Raw genomic sequence first — 17,173 nt, forward strand, 5'->3', positions numbered from 1 at the left:
TGTGGCCCTACTCAGGCAGGTTTTCTGCTTCCCTAACTAATGCAGTCTCAGTTCCGGCGCGCAATTGGATTGGAGCAGAAGCTGTGTTCCACTCACCAGAAGTCTTAAGATCCTGTGGCCCCAGAAGTCTTAAGATCCTGTGGCCTTTCTGAACTTTATTATCAAAAAAAAATTCACGTGTCCAAAGGTGTGTGTTTATTTCTAGATTTTCAGTTGCATTCTATTAATCAAACCCCAACTCAATTAAGCCAATTTTATTAATGGAGATGTGGAGTACAAAGTGAGATCAGAAATGGTGATACTTCTACTAGTTATTTTATTATTTAGGATTGTTTTAGCTATTCTTTTCTTTAAATTTTAAACTGTAGTTCATCAAGGAAATTCTATATTTCTTAACATATTAAGTGTTCATGCATCAGCAATTGAAGTGGATTAGAGAACCCAATTTTCAAAGTGCACATCTTTCTCCAGCACAGAATGGCAATAGCTTTAAAAAGTAGTACATAATTTCAGGTATTTGTGAATGAAAGAAAATTCAAAACAATGAGGGAATGAGACTAGAATAAAAATTATTAAAAATAATAAGAGATTATTTTTAATCTCTTATATTATAATATAATTATTTTAATTTATTTTTATATAATATAATTATTTAATATAAATTAATATAATTATTTTAAAATTTTTATTATATTATATAATAGTATAATATAAAAAATAAAATATTATACAAATAATAGAGAACATATAACTGTTAAGTCAATTCAAACCAGCTTCAGAGCCACAAGTCATGTACAGTTAAACAAATATTCACTGTAGTCACAATACATTACGAATAATAGAGATGAGGCAAAACAAAAAATATGATGTACAACACACTATATTATAAGTAACTGTTAAATAATACTATCAAACTGTTTAAAATAGGTTCAAAGAAGGTATATCTAGTTAAAATATCTTTAATAAAAGAGAGAAAGTAAGTGAACATATTAGAAACAGAAGATATCTGGACAAATCTGCACCAAATAGAACCGAAGGTGAGTTATGCAATAGCCAGTGATTGTAGAGAAAGAATAAATTAGTACACATGAAGCTAGAGGAGCCAAATCCATACCAAAAGACTGGTTGTAGTTCTTACCAATATTATACCACTAGATTTTGTACAGCCTCAAATAGGTACACGAAAAGAGATGAACTGTGTAAAATGAAGAAAAAAATGTAAGAATTATTGTGGTATTTGCATTACCTATAAATTCTTTAGGTTTCTGCAATTGTTGACACAGAAAATATTGGCTACATATTCTCCATTCTGTTATGAAGCATCATGACCTTTTTAGTTCTGATTTTGTTCAAAGTATAATGTTCTAGATAGCAGATAATTCTTATTTCTTTTCTTCACATGTTCAGAATTGTAAGATTAAGGCATGTGCAGATTCAATGTTGGCTCAGAAATATTTTCTTATTTATGGACAACACATAAAGATATTTCACCATATTCAAGAAAAAAAAAGATGAAATGGTAGAAAATTTCAAAAGTGAAACAAGCCTCTTAATATAAAATTCATATTAAAAAGTTTAAAAACATCAAAACAAAAATGGCACATGGTGTCTAATTTTGCAACATAGTTAAAGAAGAGGTCAAAAGAAGACGATAACAGAAAACTCTAAAGGCTTAATTCATTTTCATATTTTATACAAAAATTAAAAATGAAATTAATAAAGTTAAATTCATCAAATTAAAACTTTAAGATTGTTAATCAATTTTGCAAGTCTCACTTCCTAATACATCACAATAATGGACTATGTTAACATATGAATGGTACAAAAACATTCCAAGAAAACTTTGCATGACCCACATTGAATTTTATTTAAGATTACCATAATTAGAACCCATATCCCCCATGATTGGTGTGCTCTGTTTTCAGGGTGACACGTAAGACCATCCACTTGATTTCCTCTCTTTATTTTGCCATTGAAGAAATCAATAGGAATATTCATATTTTACCCAACATTTCCCTATTAGTTAAGATCGAATGTAACTTAATTGTGGATAATGAGGAAAGAGTTTGGTCCATGAAAAGAAAGGAAATTATTCCTAATTACTACTGTAAAAATCAGAGAAGATATTTAATTGTACTTACGGGACCTATATGGATAACATCTTACAGACTTGGACCATTCCTATACTTCTCCAGAACTCCAGAGGTAAGTCAGGGAGGGTTACATTTATTGAAATATTGAGTTTCTGAGTACTAAGGCTGAATAAAATGCAGAGAATTTATTGTACCTATTCTGATCTATTAAACATAAAGGTTAGCCACTTTCTGTGACAAACACAACTTTATGACAAATGGGCAGCAGAGACAACATAATGTGAAAAGTTTTACCAAAACATTTAGTTTATCTGTACTTGTATAGCAATTGATAAGAATTCTATAGGATTCATTAGGATTTTCCTGATCAGATGAAGAATCTACACTTTCTCATATGCTCTCCTGCACTGAGACCTTAGAGTGATCCCTATGCATTCCATCTTCTTCATAGTGATTCTTATGGTCAATATCTTTCAGCTTTACTCTGGTTATTTTCATCTCATAAGTGACCAGGAACAGTTCCCTCATCTCTACCAGATGACTCCCAAGGACACATCTCTACCACTAGCCATGGTGTCCCTAGCAGTTCACTTCAGATGGAACTGGGTAGGAGTCATCATTACAGATGATGACCATGGAATTCAATTCCTTGCTGAATTGAGAGAAGTAATGAAAAGAAACACTGTCTGCTTGGCATTTGTCACTACTATCACTTATGATCGGATATTATACTTAAAAATGATTCATAAATATTATCACCAAATCATAGTGTCATCAGCAAAAGTTGTGATCATCTACGGTGATAAAGAATCTCCTATACAATATAACTTCATACTATGGAAATACAAAAACATTCAGAGACTCTGGATCAGCATGTCACAATTTGATATGATCACAATGACAGGAGATTTCATGCTTAACTCCTTGCATGGGGCTCTTATTTTTTCACACCAACAGTCTGAGATGTCCGGTTTCAAACAATTTATTCAGACAGTGCACCCTTCTAACTACAGTAATGACATTTCTTTTGCTAAACTGTGGTGGACTTACTTTAAGTGTTCTTTGACACCACCTGATTGTAAAACACTGAAGAATTGTCCAACCAAAACTTTATTTCAATGGTTTTTTGTGCCATCCCTTGGAATGTCTATGAGTGAAACATGTTACAACTTATACAATTCTGTGTATGCTGTTGCCCACTCACTTCATGAGATGCTTCTACAACAAGTAGACACATGCTCAGAGAATGATGGAAAGGTACTGGAATTTAACTCTTGGAAGGTAATAATTCTTACACTGAATTGCATATATATCATAGAAATGGCATTTATAAAGGAAATCATAAAGTCAAAATCTATGTAAATCTATAAATAACCTTAATCCTAAATGCACGTATTTCTGGACTCCTCCACTGCGTAAGAGGCATACCATGTTAATGTCATTTAATTTATGTTAGAGCCAACAATGCCACATGAGGAAGAATTTCACTATCTTAGACATGAAATTTCCTCTGTTTATTTCAAACATACATGTATCTCAGGTTTTTATCATTTGAATGTTTTTCTCCTGAAATTAGTAAATGAAATCAAGAAAATTTCTTGTCTCTTATTACAATAAAAATTTTCAAATTAATGTAATGAATAGACCTCAAATAATATCAAGTGCTTATTTTCATTTTAAAGAATTGACTATTTAGTTTTCTTATCTTATAATCAAATAACACTAGTCACAGAAAAAAATGGATAATTTATCACTGCTCTCTAAGCATAAATTCAATCATGCATTTGTTATGACATCAAATACAGTGAGAAAAGAGTATTTGTAAATCATAGTGAAACTTTAAGTATATATGGAATATATGTTTCTTTTTTGTACTGAATACTTCTGATAAAGGTAGATTTTATAAGCCCATAATTGATATGAGTGATATTACAAACTTTATCATTTCTGTACTAATATGTATGCATAGTTGAAACTAAAATGCAAATATGTTTTAGATGTTCTCTTTTCTGAAGACCATACAGTTTGTAAATCCTGCTGGGGACCTAGTGAACATGAACCAGAAAAAAAAAATGGATACAGAGTATGACATTTTCTACATCATGGATTTTCTAAAATACTATGGACTTAAAATTAAAATAGGAAGATTTTCTGGTCACTTTCCAAATGGTCAACAACAGTTTATGTCTGATGTAATGATAGAGTGGGCTACAGATATCAAGCAGGTATTTTAGTTTTAATTTTAATACTTTACATGAAGCAAAAAAACCTATAATCTTGTCTATTTTTGTTTTGTTAAGGAATAAAATTTTTAACATTTCCTCACTTATTGACTTCTACCATCCGACATTCTCTCTGTCTCCTTCTGTCTCTCTCTGTCTCTGCCTCTCTGTCTCTGTTTCTCTCTGTATCTCTCTTTCTCCTTCTCCACCCACAGTTTGTTTCTATATTTCTCTTACTTGCTCTCTCATAAGTGTTTCACTATAAAAAAAATCACAATATATTCATTCAATTTTTATTATTAAAAGACAAAAAATGTAATTTAGCTTTATAACATTATACAATGTGTAAAGGAAAGTTTTTCCTCAGATTTCTCTTGTGAATCACTGCACTGTTTGGCACATATGTTAAACTGTTTATTTCTATGATATATCCTATTTTCTTCAGAATTCAGCCTCCATATGTAGTGTGCCTTGCAGACCAGGACTTAGAAAATACGTTCAGGAGGGAAAGGCTGTCTGCTGTTTTGATTGTTACCGCTGCCCAGAAAATGAAATTTCAAACATGACAGGTAAGGATATGTTTTTTCAAAGTAATAAAATTGCTTATATCTTCCATATGCATGCAAAAGTCCTTTGTGAAAAGGAAAAGATAAATAAAAATGAAATCACACAGTGATAAAAAATAATATACCCTGTCTGTTGGACTATATTTTTATTTCATAATTCTAGAAGCAACAAAAACAATATTTCTTCAGAATACTAGAGATTATATATTCCTTAAAGTTATATATTTCAAAATTTTTAAATATATAGATACTTTGTTCTTTTGTTTTTCACTATCCATCGAGTTTTAAAACAATAACTACATGTTAATTGATGTTATACCATGTTTTAGAAGTATGAAATTTTGTATCTCGCTCTGGTAGATCAAAAGTATCATTGACAGTTTGCATTTTCAATTGCCACCAGGTTCAGATGAGTTTGGAGTCCAAGCATATGGAACTCTGAATAACAGCTTTTATTCTAAGATTCATATATAGTATGCAGAGAAATATAATTAAATCGCTAGTGGTATCAGTGTTGAGGTTAACTGAAGCATTGCAAATGAATTTTCAAAGTAGTAGTGCATTAGGAAGATGAAGTATAGAATTAACTTTGTTGCAGGGGATAGAAATAACCAGACAAATATCTAAAAGTTAAAGAGTCAAGCCAGGATGTAAATGGTTTCATATGATTTGCATGTGGGGATTATGGAAATGAAGCACATACTTGAAAAACTACACTAAAATGTTAATGAAATTCCACTACAAACCCAGAGACTACAGTAAAAAACAAAGCTACTTAGAGTGATATATAAAAGAAATTAATAAACTTTTATTGATTCAAATGATTTTATAGCACTTGTATCAAAATCAAATTACCAGTCACATTTATTGACTTTTCTTTTTGTTGTTGTTGTTGTTGCTGTTGTTTTGTTTTGTTTTGTTTTGTTTTGTTTTGTTTTGTTTTGTTTTGTTTTTCGAGACAGGGTTTCTCTGTATAGCCCTGGCTGTCCTGGAACTCACTTTGTAGACCAGGCTGGCCTCGAACTTAGAAATCCACCTGCCTCTGCCTCAGAGTGCTGGGATTAAAGGTGTGTGCCACCACACCCAGCTTATTGACTTTTCAATAAAAGACTCTAAAATATTTTTTAAATAATTTTGTATTAAATTTTCTTGCTCCTACAAGTTTTCTTTTTTCTTGTAAATAGAGTCTTTTCTCATAAAGTGCATCCAGTCATGTTTCCAAGCCCTCTACTCCTCTTGGCTTCCTCCCACATCTCTTTCTTCCAGAACCATTCCCTTTCTATTTTATGTTCAGAAACATGTGGACATCCAAAAAAAGATATTAAACCAGGATGAAAGAAGATACAATAAGAGAAAAAGCGTCATTATATCAAGGATAGATAAGACAGCGCAATAGGAGGAAATGAATTTCAAGGGCCTGCAAACAATACACATATAATATATATATAAATAACATAATACCAATTAGGAAACATTCCTTAATTTTTTATAGATGAGTACTATTTGGAATTTTTGGAATTTGCTGGTTCTCTAGAATATGCATTGTTCATATTATGACCATCCAAGTAGTGTTGGGCCTGGGCTCCATTTTGTGGATAGAGTATAAAGTTAAATCAATCATTGCTTGTTCATTTCAACAAGGTATGTGCTACTGTTGCTGCAGCATATCTTGCAACCTGGACATATAACAGGTGAAGGGTTTAGTGAATATCGTAATGTCTGTGTTTATCTTTTCATAGCCGGTAGAATAAGACTTCTAGCACAAACCAACTACACCTTTCCAGAATCAATAACCAGAGTCGAAGTTGTCATCAGCAATGTAGCCATGATATCAGATGTCAGATGGTTGCATTCTGACCAAACGTCAACATGGGTTGTTTATAGATTTTCTTGTCACCTGCTCAATCAACAACTCAACCAATTTTAACCGTGCACACTACTTTCCTGGTTGCCAAAATGAACAATTTAGCCTCTGTAATGTCCATTTGTAGAACTGTTCACTAGTGTCATCCTTACTTATCCCAAAATGTTTCTACTGTACTATATTTCCTGTAGTCAACCAAATATCTTCAAATTCCAGCTGTTCACTCTTAACTCTCCTTCCATAACCCACAACAGACCACTTGTGCTCCTGTCTTCTTGAACCCTCAATAACAAAAAGACCTATTGTTTTTCCTCATCCCAGTAAGCCTCACCCTCCTCTTTCTGTAGACCTCTTCCTTATCTATCCTCTAAGGGTCCGTGTATTGTTTGCATTTATCACTTACTTAACAGTTAATATAAACTTTTAAATGAATGATACTACATCTGTTTTCTGGGTGTGGGTTATCTGACTCAGGATGACATTTTTTTTAGTTCCATCCATGTGTCAGGAAATTTCACTGTGTCATTTTGTTTTTAATAACTAAGTAATACTATATTGTATAAATGTGTGCTATTTTATTTATGCAGTCTTCAGTTGAAGTGTATCTACTTCTTTGTGGTTTGTAGCTATTTTGACTCTAGATACAAAAACATAGTTGAGCAACTGTCCTTGTGGTATGAGAGAGTACTAGGTAAATATACAAGAGTGGTATAGTTGGATTTGGCATTATATCTATTCATAGATTTCTGAGAAATTGCCATATTTATTTAACAGTTATTTCATAAGTTTGCATTCCTATCATGTTCCCCTTGCTCAGCATGCTTGTTAACACCTGTGTTATTGAATTTAGCCAATTTGACAGGTTAAATGATGGAATCTTAAAATGGATTTGAATTGCATTTCCCTAATGGATAACGATGATGAAACTCTCTTTGAGGGTTTCACGGCCACCTGAGAGTCCTCTCTTTAGAATTCTCCATTTAAATATGTATTTAAATATTAAATTAGATTTTTCTTTAATTATCTAGTATCTTGAGGTCATTCTAGACTTTTCATATTAGTCCTAACTCGAATGCAATGGGGTTTGAATGAAAAAAGATTTACCAATCCTTGGGCGATTGTATTGTCTAATATTTGGTTTCCTTTGCTTTAAAGAGTTCAGTTATATAATGCCTCATTACGAATTGCTGGTGTTAGTGCCTGACCTATTTTTCTCTTGTTCAGAATGTCCTGTGTCAATATATTCTTTTGAACATTCTGTTACACTCAAGTAAAATGTGTCTAGTTTTATGTTGAGGTCTTTGATCCGATTAGGGAGGAAAATTGTGTATGGAGATAAATATGGATCTATTTATATTCTATATTCAGACATCCTGTTTAACCCACACTATTTCGTAAAAAAGGATTTTTTCCCCTCAGTGTGTACTTCTGGATTCTTTATGCATTATCAAGGGTCTATAGGTATGTGAACTTATATCATCCTAAATTCAATTCCATTGATTAATACACCTAGTTTTATGCCAATACCATGCACCTTTTATTACTATAGATCTATAGTACAACTTGAAATCAGAAATGGTGATTCATCCAGCAGTTCTCCTAGTCCCCAGGGTGTCACATGACATTAGGAAATGTTCCTTAAGGTCTGCAAAATTTTAGGTTTACATTTTGATGGGGTTTTTGAATCTATATGCTGAAGTTGAAAAGATGGTTATTTTCCTATGTCATTCAACTGACATAGTTGGGAGATCTTTCAATCTTCTGATAGTACTTAAATTACTTCCTTTCAAGATTTTAGGTTTGTATTTTCCTTACAAGACTTTCATTTGTTTAGCATATGTTTCCATAAGAATTTTAAACTATTTGAATTTATTATGAAGGATGCTGTTTCTCTAATTTCTTCTTCAGTCAATTTTCATTTGTGTACAGGAAACTACAGTGTGTGTGTGTGTGTGTGTGTGTGTGTGTGTGTGTGTGTGTGTGTGTGTGTTAATGTTGTATCCAGACATTTTGCTGATAATTTTGTATCAGCTGCAGGAGTTCTCTAATGGAATGTTTAGGGTTACATGTGTTTAAAATTACATTATCTGAAAATGAATCTTCGACTTTATTTTCTACATATTTTCCTATTGCTCTAGCTAAAACACTAAGTACTTTAATGAATAAGTAGGGAAATAGTGGATATAACTTGGTTCCAATTTTAATTAATTAATTTATTTATCAATTTATATATTTATTTGATTCTGATGCTGCACATTCCTGATCCCCATGTCAAAGAACCCCTACCACTACCACCACCCACTTCATCTTTGAGAGTTGGGTTCCTTTGGTTATCCCTTACCCTGGCACAAAAAGTTTCTGCAAAAGCTAGGCTCATCCTCTCCCACTGACAGCAGACAAGGAAATAATGGAGTTTGAGCTGTGTATCTGCTATATATTTGAAGTAGACCTTGATCCACCTCATGTAAGCTTTTTAGTTGATAGCTTAGTTTCTAAATGCTTGCTTGGGGAGCAATGGAGGAGTGTTCCCCTTTGTTCACATCCATACAAGAATATGCTATCAAGTGATTTTTTTTATCTTCGCTATTATGATGCATATAAGATGCAATTGCAGTGTCATTTTTATTTTCCTTTCCCTGATGAGTAAGAATGTTGAACTTTTTTGTTTTGAATGCTTCTCCACTATTCAAGATTCCTCTGTTGACAAGTCTCTATTTAGCTCTGTATCCCATTTTCTAATTGGGTTATTGGGTTTGTTGGTGTCTAACTGCCTGAGTTCATTGTATGTTGTAGATAATAACCGTCTGTCATATGTAAGGTTGGGGAAGACACTTTAGCAATCTGTAGGCTGTCCTATTGACAGTGGCCTCTGCCTTACACAAACCTTTCAGTTTCAGGATGTCCTATTTACCAATTGTTGAGCATTAAACCTGGGAAACTGATGTTGTCTTCAGAAAAATGTGTTTCCTGTTCCAATGAGTTCAAGGCTGTCCACTACCTTCTCTTCCATTGGATTTAGTGTATACACTTTCGTGTTGAGGCATTTGATCCATTTGTACTTGAGTTTTGTTCATGATAACAAAAATGGGTTCCGTTAGAGCAACACCATTTGTTAAAGATACTTTCTTGTGTGCATTGTATACCTTTTAATTCTTTGTCAAAAACCAAATGTCCATAGGGCTTTGGTTTTATATATTGATTTTATATTCAACCCTTTGAATAATCTGTCTTTTTCTACATCAATATCATGCATTTTTAATTACTGATACTCTGTAAATAGCTTGAAGGATGTTCATTCTTCTAGAAGTTTTTTCATGTTCAGGATTTTTAAAAACTATACTATTTGGTTATTTTTTTCTTCTTCTCCCTTTTTCTTTTCTGTGTGAAATTAAGAATTGTTTTTTTAAACTCTTTTTCAGTTGCTTGTTGGGTCTTTCAGAGGGCAGTCATGATAGATCCTTTTTTATGAGCACTCCATAGCCTCAGTAATAGTATCAGGCCTTGGGACCTCCCATTGAGCTGGATTACACTTTGGGCCTGTAACTTGACCTTCTTTTGCTCAAGCTCCTCTCCGTTTCCATCTGTAATATTTTCAGACGGAAACAATTATAGGTCAGAGGTGTGACTGTGAGATGGCAACCCCATCCCTCACATGATGTCCTGTCTTCCTGCTGGAGGTAAGCTTTATAACTTCCCTCTCTTTTCTGTCAGGAATTTCATCAAAGGTCACTCACTCCCTGTGAGCTCTGGGAGTCTCTCACCTCCCTGGTCTCTGGTACACTCTGGGAGGTACCCCCCCACACCTCCTATTTCCTGAGGTTGCCTGTTTATATTCTCTCTGCAGTGCTTCAGTCTGTTTCCCTCACCCCATACCAGATCAGGTTCCCCTGTCCCCCCATCAATGTCTCCCTACCCCATCCATTTTCCCTCCCAAGTCCCTCCCTTCCCACTTATGATTGCTTTCTATAAAGAATGTGTTAGTATTTTGATGGGAATTGCATAATTTGGTTGAATCTATAGGTGACTTTTGTCAATATGGCCTATTTTACTATTAATCCTACCAATCAATGAGCATGGGAACTCTTCCCATATTCTGATACTTTCCTCAATTTTTTTTCAAAGAATTTAAGGTCTTGTGATGTAAGTCTTTCTCTTACTTGGTTAGTGTTTTATTATATATTTTCTGTGTACATCATAAATGGTATTGTTGCTATAATTTGTTTCTCAGCCCATTAATGGTTTATTTAAAATGTGACTACTATCTTTTTTTAGGTAAATTGCCATCCATCTACTTTGCTGAATATGTTTTTCAGCTGCAGCACTTCTCTGGTTGAATTTTTTGAATCACTTATGTATACTATCTTATCACTTGTGAATAGCTATACTTTGACTTATTCCATTCTAGTTTGTATTATCTTCATCTCCTCTCATTGTCATATTGCTCTGGCTAAAATTTCAAGTACTAAGTTGAAGAGATACAAAAAGTTTCAGAATCCTGTTTCACCACTGATTTTAGTAGAATTGCGTTATTTGGATTCTCTCTTTTTTTCTTCTTTTTCTATTCATTTTTTAATTTTTTATTTATTTATTTACACTCTATATTTTACCCCTCACACACCCTGTCCATATTCTGAGAGTTCCACATCCCATACATCCTCCCCACCACCTGTTTCCATGTTCCCACCCCACCTGATATCTAAACTCCCTAGGGCCTCAGTCTCTTGAGTGCATTCCTGGGTTCATCACCTCCGAATGAACACAGACCCAGCAGTCCTCTAATCTATGTGTGTTGGAGGCCTCACATCAGCTGGTGTATGCTATCTGTTTGGTTGTCCAATATTTGAGAGATTTTGGGGTCCAGATTAAATGAGATTGCTGGTCCTCTTATAGGGTCGCACTCCTCCTCAGCTTCTTTCTGCCCTTCCCTAATCTAACCACAGGGGTAAGCAGTTTCTGTCCATTGGTTAGGTGCAAATATCTGCATCTGACTTTTTCAGCTGCTTGTTGGGTCTTCTGTAGTAGGGTCATGCTAGGTCCCTTTTGGTGAGTGCTCAATTGCCTCAGTAGAAGTATCAGGCCTTGGGATGTCCCCTTGAACTGTATCCCATCTTGGCCTGTCACTGGAAACACTTTTCCTCAGGCTTCTCTCCATTTCCATCCCTGAAGTACTTTCAGACAGAACAATTATGGGCCACAGTTGTTACTGTGAAATGGCCACCCTCTCCTCACTTGACGTCCTGTCTTCTTGCTAGAGGTGAGCTCTATTAGTTCCCTCTCCCTACTGTTGGGCATTTTATCTAAGGTCTCTCCTTTTGAGTCTTGAGAGTCTCTCACCTCCTAGGTCTCTGGTGCAATCTGGTGGGTTCCCCCAACTTTCTATCTCTGAACATTGCTTGTTTACTTCTTTCTGCTGCCCCTCAAAGCTTCAGTCCTTTTCCCTAACCCAATACCAGATCAGATTCCTCTCTCCCACCCAGTCCCCCACCCTGTCCACTTTCCCTCCCAAACCCCTCCTTCCCTCCACATTTGTGATTGTTTTCTTCTCCCTCCCATGTGGGACTGAGGCATCCTCACTTGGTCACTTTAGTTTTTTAAATTCTGTGGACTGTATCTTAGTTTTTTGTTTGTTTGTTTGTTTTTTCTTTGTTTGTTTGTTTGTTTGTTTTGTTTTGTTTTTTGGCTAATATCCACTAATTGTGAGTACATACCATGCATGTTTTTGGGGTCTGAGTTACCTCATTCAGGATGATATATTCTAGTTCCATCCATTTGCCTGCAAAACTTAGGATGTCCTTGTTCTTAATAGCTGAATAGTGTTCCATTGTGTAAGCGAACCACATTTTCTGTATCCATTCTTCTGTTGTGGGACATCCAAAGCTCACAATAATTTGTGAGTTGAGAATTTTGCCATCATTAATCTTAAAGAAAATTGGCCAGAAATTCTCTTTGTTGAGTTTTTATGTAGTTTTGTTAGCCAGGTTACTATGGCTTCATAAAAATAATTAGGCAGTGTTAATTTTGTTTCAATTTTGTAGAATACACTGAGGTGCATTTACTTTACATTAAATGTCTGGTATAATTTTATGCTAAAACCATCTGGACCTGGGCTTTACTTTGTTGAGTGACCCCTTATATTTCTTTAGGGGTTATAGGACTATTTAAAGAGTATACTGATCTTGATTTAACTTTAGTAAGTGGTATTTATGTAGAAAAGCATCAATTACATGCAGATTTTCCAACTTTGAGTATTACAGGCTTTTGGAGTAAGACATAATGATTTTTTGAAATCCCTCAATGTCAATTGAGCAGCCCAGATGAAACATGGTTAGTGGTAGTTGATAATTCTGCATTTTAGATATGAAAATATATTATAACACCTCAGAGGATAGGCAGCTTTCATGTCTAGTGCTGATTAAAGCTTATTAAAAATATAAAGTCTCTCTCTGTGTGTGTGTGTGTGTGTGTGTGTGTTTAATCATGGAACTCAGTAGTAAAAGTTGGAGCAGAAACATCTAGCTTGCATGGATTAAAATATGTTTTACAACAGAAGCTGCCCTTTTAATTCTGTTGCAAGACTAGCGGAGACCCTGAGAATTGTGATCAGAGTGGGAACAGTCTACTGAGAGCGTACCTGGTTTTCTGACAGGTGTGGCCTGTGGAAGAGTCGGGGTTGTCACTTTTGAAGCTTGAAAATACAACAGATTTATAAACTTGATTATGTTGCTATTGTTTTTGCCCACCCTCAGTTCCCCTGCCACAAATCTTCATCCTATTCTTCTCCCTTGCCTCTTATATGATACTACCCATCCCCAACTAGGGCATCAGAACAGCCTGTGTATGGTGCTGGTTGGTGGCTCAGTCTCTAGCAGCTCCCTGGAATCTGGATTAGTTTAGCCTTCTGATCTTCCTGTGCAGTCAATAACTGACTCACCTTCTATTCTTCTCCTAATTCAAACATAGGGGTCTCTTACTTCAGTTGGGTATAAGTCTCTTCCTTTCTCAGTAAATTACTGATAGGTCCCTAAGAAGAGAGTCATGCCAGGTCCCAGTCTATAAGGACATCATAGCATCCGTAATAGTGTCAGGCCATGGTGTCCTCTCTCCCATGGGATTGATCCCAAGTTGAGCTAGTTAATGGACTATCTTTCCTTCAGTCCCTTCTCCATTATTCCTTGCAGTTTTTGTTCAGACAGGAACAACGCTGGGTCAGGAATTTGAACTAAGTGTTACTAACCTTATATCTCAATTTGAGCCCCCATTTATCTTCCTTGAAGTGGAGTTTCCTCTCCACAATGTTGGGCATTTTTGCTAAGGTTACCACAAATGAGTCCTGAGAATAGTTAACCTTTCAGGTCTCTGGTACTTTCTAGAGGGTTCCAAACCTTCCACCCTCCCAGGCTTCTTATTTCTGTTCATTCTATTGGCTCTGTGGGCTTCTCTCCTGACCCCTCATATTTGACTTGTTCCCCTTTCCCCTACAATTTCTCACCATGTCTCCCCTTCCTCTGCCTCCTCTCCTTATTTCCTTCCTCTTCTAAATGGAATTGTAACATCTTCACTTGTTCCTTTCTGTTTGTTGCTCTTTTTAATGTCTGTGGGTTGTTTCCTAGGTTGTCTGTATGTTTTGGCTAATATCCAGTTATCAGTGAGTACATATCATGCATGTGCTTTTGGGTCTGAGTTACCTCACTCATGATGACATTTTCTAGTTCCATCCATTTGCCTGCAAAATTAATAGATAATTTGTTGGGGGACAGCCAGCAGCCCACAACGTGAACAGTTCCACTGAGATGGCAGCTCCAAGCTGAAAAGAGAGGAAGCTAGACGGGGAGGGAGAAGAAACGAGGCCAAGACAAGCTCATCCTGTTCAAAGCCCAATTTTACTAGTACCGACATCCAGTTATAAAGGAAGGGGGAGGGAACCCAATTTCCCACCAAACAATCTCAGGATCAAGTAACAGGGTGGGCACGTGTGTGGCTCCAAGTGGCAAAGCGGCTTGGTCCAGCAGTAGGCGTGGCAGGACGAATGAGCAGGAAGCTCCACCCCTGAGCAAACAGGTTCCAGGCTGGGTGAGGGGGAGGCTACATCTCCTCCCTTTTGTAAACAAAAATAAAAATAAGAAAAGAAAAGGCTGTCCTGAGGCAAAAAAAAAAAAAAAAAAAATTATCTATGCTCAATAGTTCTGCCTGAATTCTTAGGGCTAAAGAAAAAACCTGTTTCCGTGGGATTCCCTAACTCTTCTTATGGTAAACTGTATCTGGCAAAGACTGTCCTTATTATCCTAGTAAACCACTAACAGAATAGTGCTGAGCTGTAGACTCTGACTTTATAATGCTAATTAGTGCTGAATAGGTAACTTCCTGGTTGCATTTTAAGTAGGGCGTTGGAACCCTGGCTAAGTTTGACTGAACAAATTTGAATTAAACTTTGTTAAGAATAACACTGAGTTGAATTTCCTCCGCATTTTTGGATGACACGCGAGGAAACAGGGAGAAGGGGTATGACCGACCGGCTCTGTAGTACAAGGCCAATTGGCTTTTTTATTTTTAGGGTGGGAGGCTGTGAAGGGCTTGCCCTATCAACAGTACGGTCTCCAACCTCTCCCCCCCCCCCCTATTAATTAAGTTTAATAAGGCAACGCTAAACTGAGGTGATCAAATGATTTTCTCATCCGTAGATGAGTGGGCTTTTAACCTTGGCTTGGGTGGACATTGACCTGATTACTCCCGTGGGTGCTATCACGACCCACACTTGTGACTCTTGGTATCTTTTGGAGAGGGGAGGCAGAGCCTTAGATATTTTTGGTTTTTAGCTGGAATCAGATACCAACCTCCATTAAACCGGGTATGTCGCACAGGGAACTCAGAAACGGTCAAGTTGGATCTTCCCCTGCACTGGTTCTCTGCACCAAGTGGTACCCTTACTGTATTCATATGGTCACGAGCCAGCATGCACAATTCTGAGTGCTGTGCAGCTCCTAAAGGAGAATTGTCAACCTCAGATTTAGCAATGCCTAGGCAAGAATTATGTCATTAGTAACACCACGATTTGTGGCTAAAATAGGAGCTGGAAGTCTTTCCTCTTTATCCCTGTTATTCCCATAGCCTGAGGAACTAAGGACACCTCACAGTAATCGCGAGGGTGAAAAGCCAGAGGCCAGCTAAGGGACTAAGCCCNTCTCTATCACAATAAAAACCAATCTCTATTAATATTTGAAATTTCTACTTCCCTAGCCCTCTTGGTCAGCCTGATTTCTAACTCAGACTGAAAGCCACGTGCTGGAATGTCCTTGGAAAGAAGATAACAGTTGCCACCTGTGCTCTAGGGGGCAGGGATGTACACCCATGGAAGTTCGGCTGGAGGATGTTGATTGACCTGCTTGAAAAAAGAAAGAGATCTAGACAATGAAAAAGTAGCAATGTAAATTTTCTTTTTGGGGAAGTCCGGGTACTTTGTTCAGTAGCAAATTGTAAAGCTAAGGCTAGTCTCTGGTCTCCTGTAGGGGAGCTGGCTCGGAGGAAAACAGCGTTTCTGGGAGCTTCCGTTCCCAGCTGAATTCTAAGCACAAGAGAAATTTTAGTCTTCATAATGATACTTACGAGAAGAGTCAGGATCTGTGTTCATCTGACGAATTAATCTCTCTGGCAGCCACCTCGCTCCATCTTCATCTCGTGAAAAAACACAAACCGAGCCTCTTCCCCAGATTAGAACCGGATCTGGACCCTTCCATTCGTTAGTCAGGGGGTCCTTCCATTTTACCAATGCATAAGAATTAGAAGTAACTGGATGCCAATGGCGATCTGCTCCAGACTGACCTTTAGTATCAGTTTGCAAATTAGCAAGGCACAAGCTCAGTCTCTGGGCTGGTTTTAGAATAGGAAAAAGGCCAGAGACTCTCTGGAAGTGGGGGATGTGCTCTGAATTAACTTTGCTAGGTAATTTAGAATATAGGAATCTCTAATATTGGACTGAATATTAGACCAGTCTAATATTGAGTTAGAATGGCTGGTCACACTGAAGAAGAGTGAAAAATCATTATGACTCTATTAAATGACTAATTTTACTAAGGCTGAATATACAGTCTCTGATGTACTATTGCCATAAAATTAAAAGGCTAGAAGCTAGTCTAAACAGGAAAAAGGACAAGCAAGGATGGATCTAAGACATGAATTTAATTTAGTTTTTTAGTCATTTCAATCAGGACACTGAGTTAACTTACCTGCCAGCTCATCACACAAATTACTAATATGCTTCTGCAGCATTCTGTGGAGAGAACCTGTTTTTTCCTTTCCTAATAAGGTAGGTGTTTTAGGATCAATCTATAAGCCAATAAGTAGATCCTTTTAAGATACTATAAAGCATTTATTAAATTTGACATTTTAATCTCAAATTTTGAAAATAAAGTATGATTTAAATAGTGTGCATGG

General features: G+C 36.2%; 1 protein-coding gene across 1 annotated transcript in view; it reads left to right on the top strand.

Annotated features, from left to right (window-relative positions):
- Window positions 1-1,917: 1,917 nt before the first annotated feature.
- Window positions 1,918-17,173, top strand: part of LOC110298405 (vomeronasal type-2 receptor 116-like) — a 23,178-nt gene continuing 7,922 nt past the window's right edge. The window contains exons 1-4 of the mRNA XM_021167634.1: window positions 1,918-2,205; window positions 2,571-3,374; window positions 4,091-4,318; window positions 4,761-4,884. Coding sequence (XP_021023293.1) covers window positions 2,074-2,205; window positions 2,571-3,374; window positions 4,091-4,318; window positions 4,761-4,884 — 1,288 coding nt within the window. The 5' untranslated portion in view covers window positions 1,918-2,073. The remainder of the gene's footprint in view (window positions 2,206-2,570; window positions 3,375-4,090; window positions 4,319-4,760; window positions 4,885-17,173) is intronic.

The sequence above is a fragment of the Mus caroli genome, chromosome 7, assembly GCF_900094665.2.
Source record: "Mus caroli chromosome 7, CAROLI_EIJ_v1.1, whole genome shotgun sequence".
Classification (NCBI taxonomy): domain Eukaryota; kingdom Metazoa; phylum Chordata; class Mammalia; order Rodentia; family Muridae; genus Mus; species Mus caroli.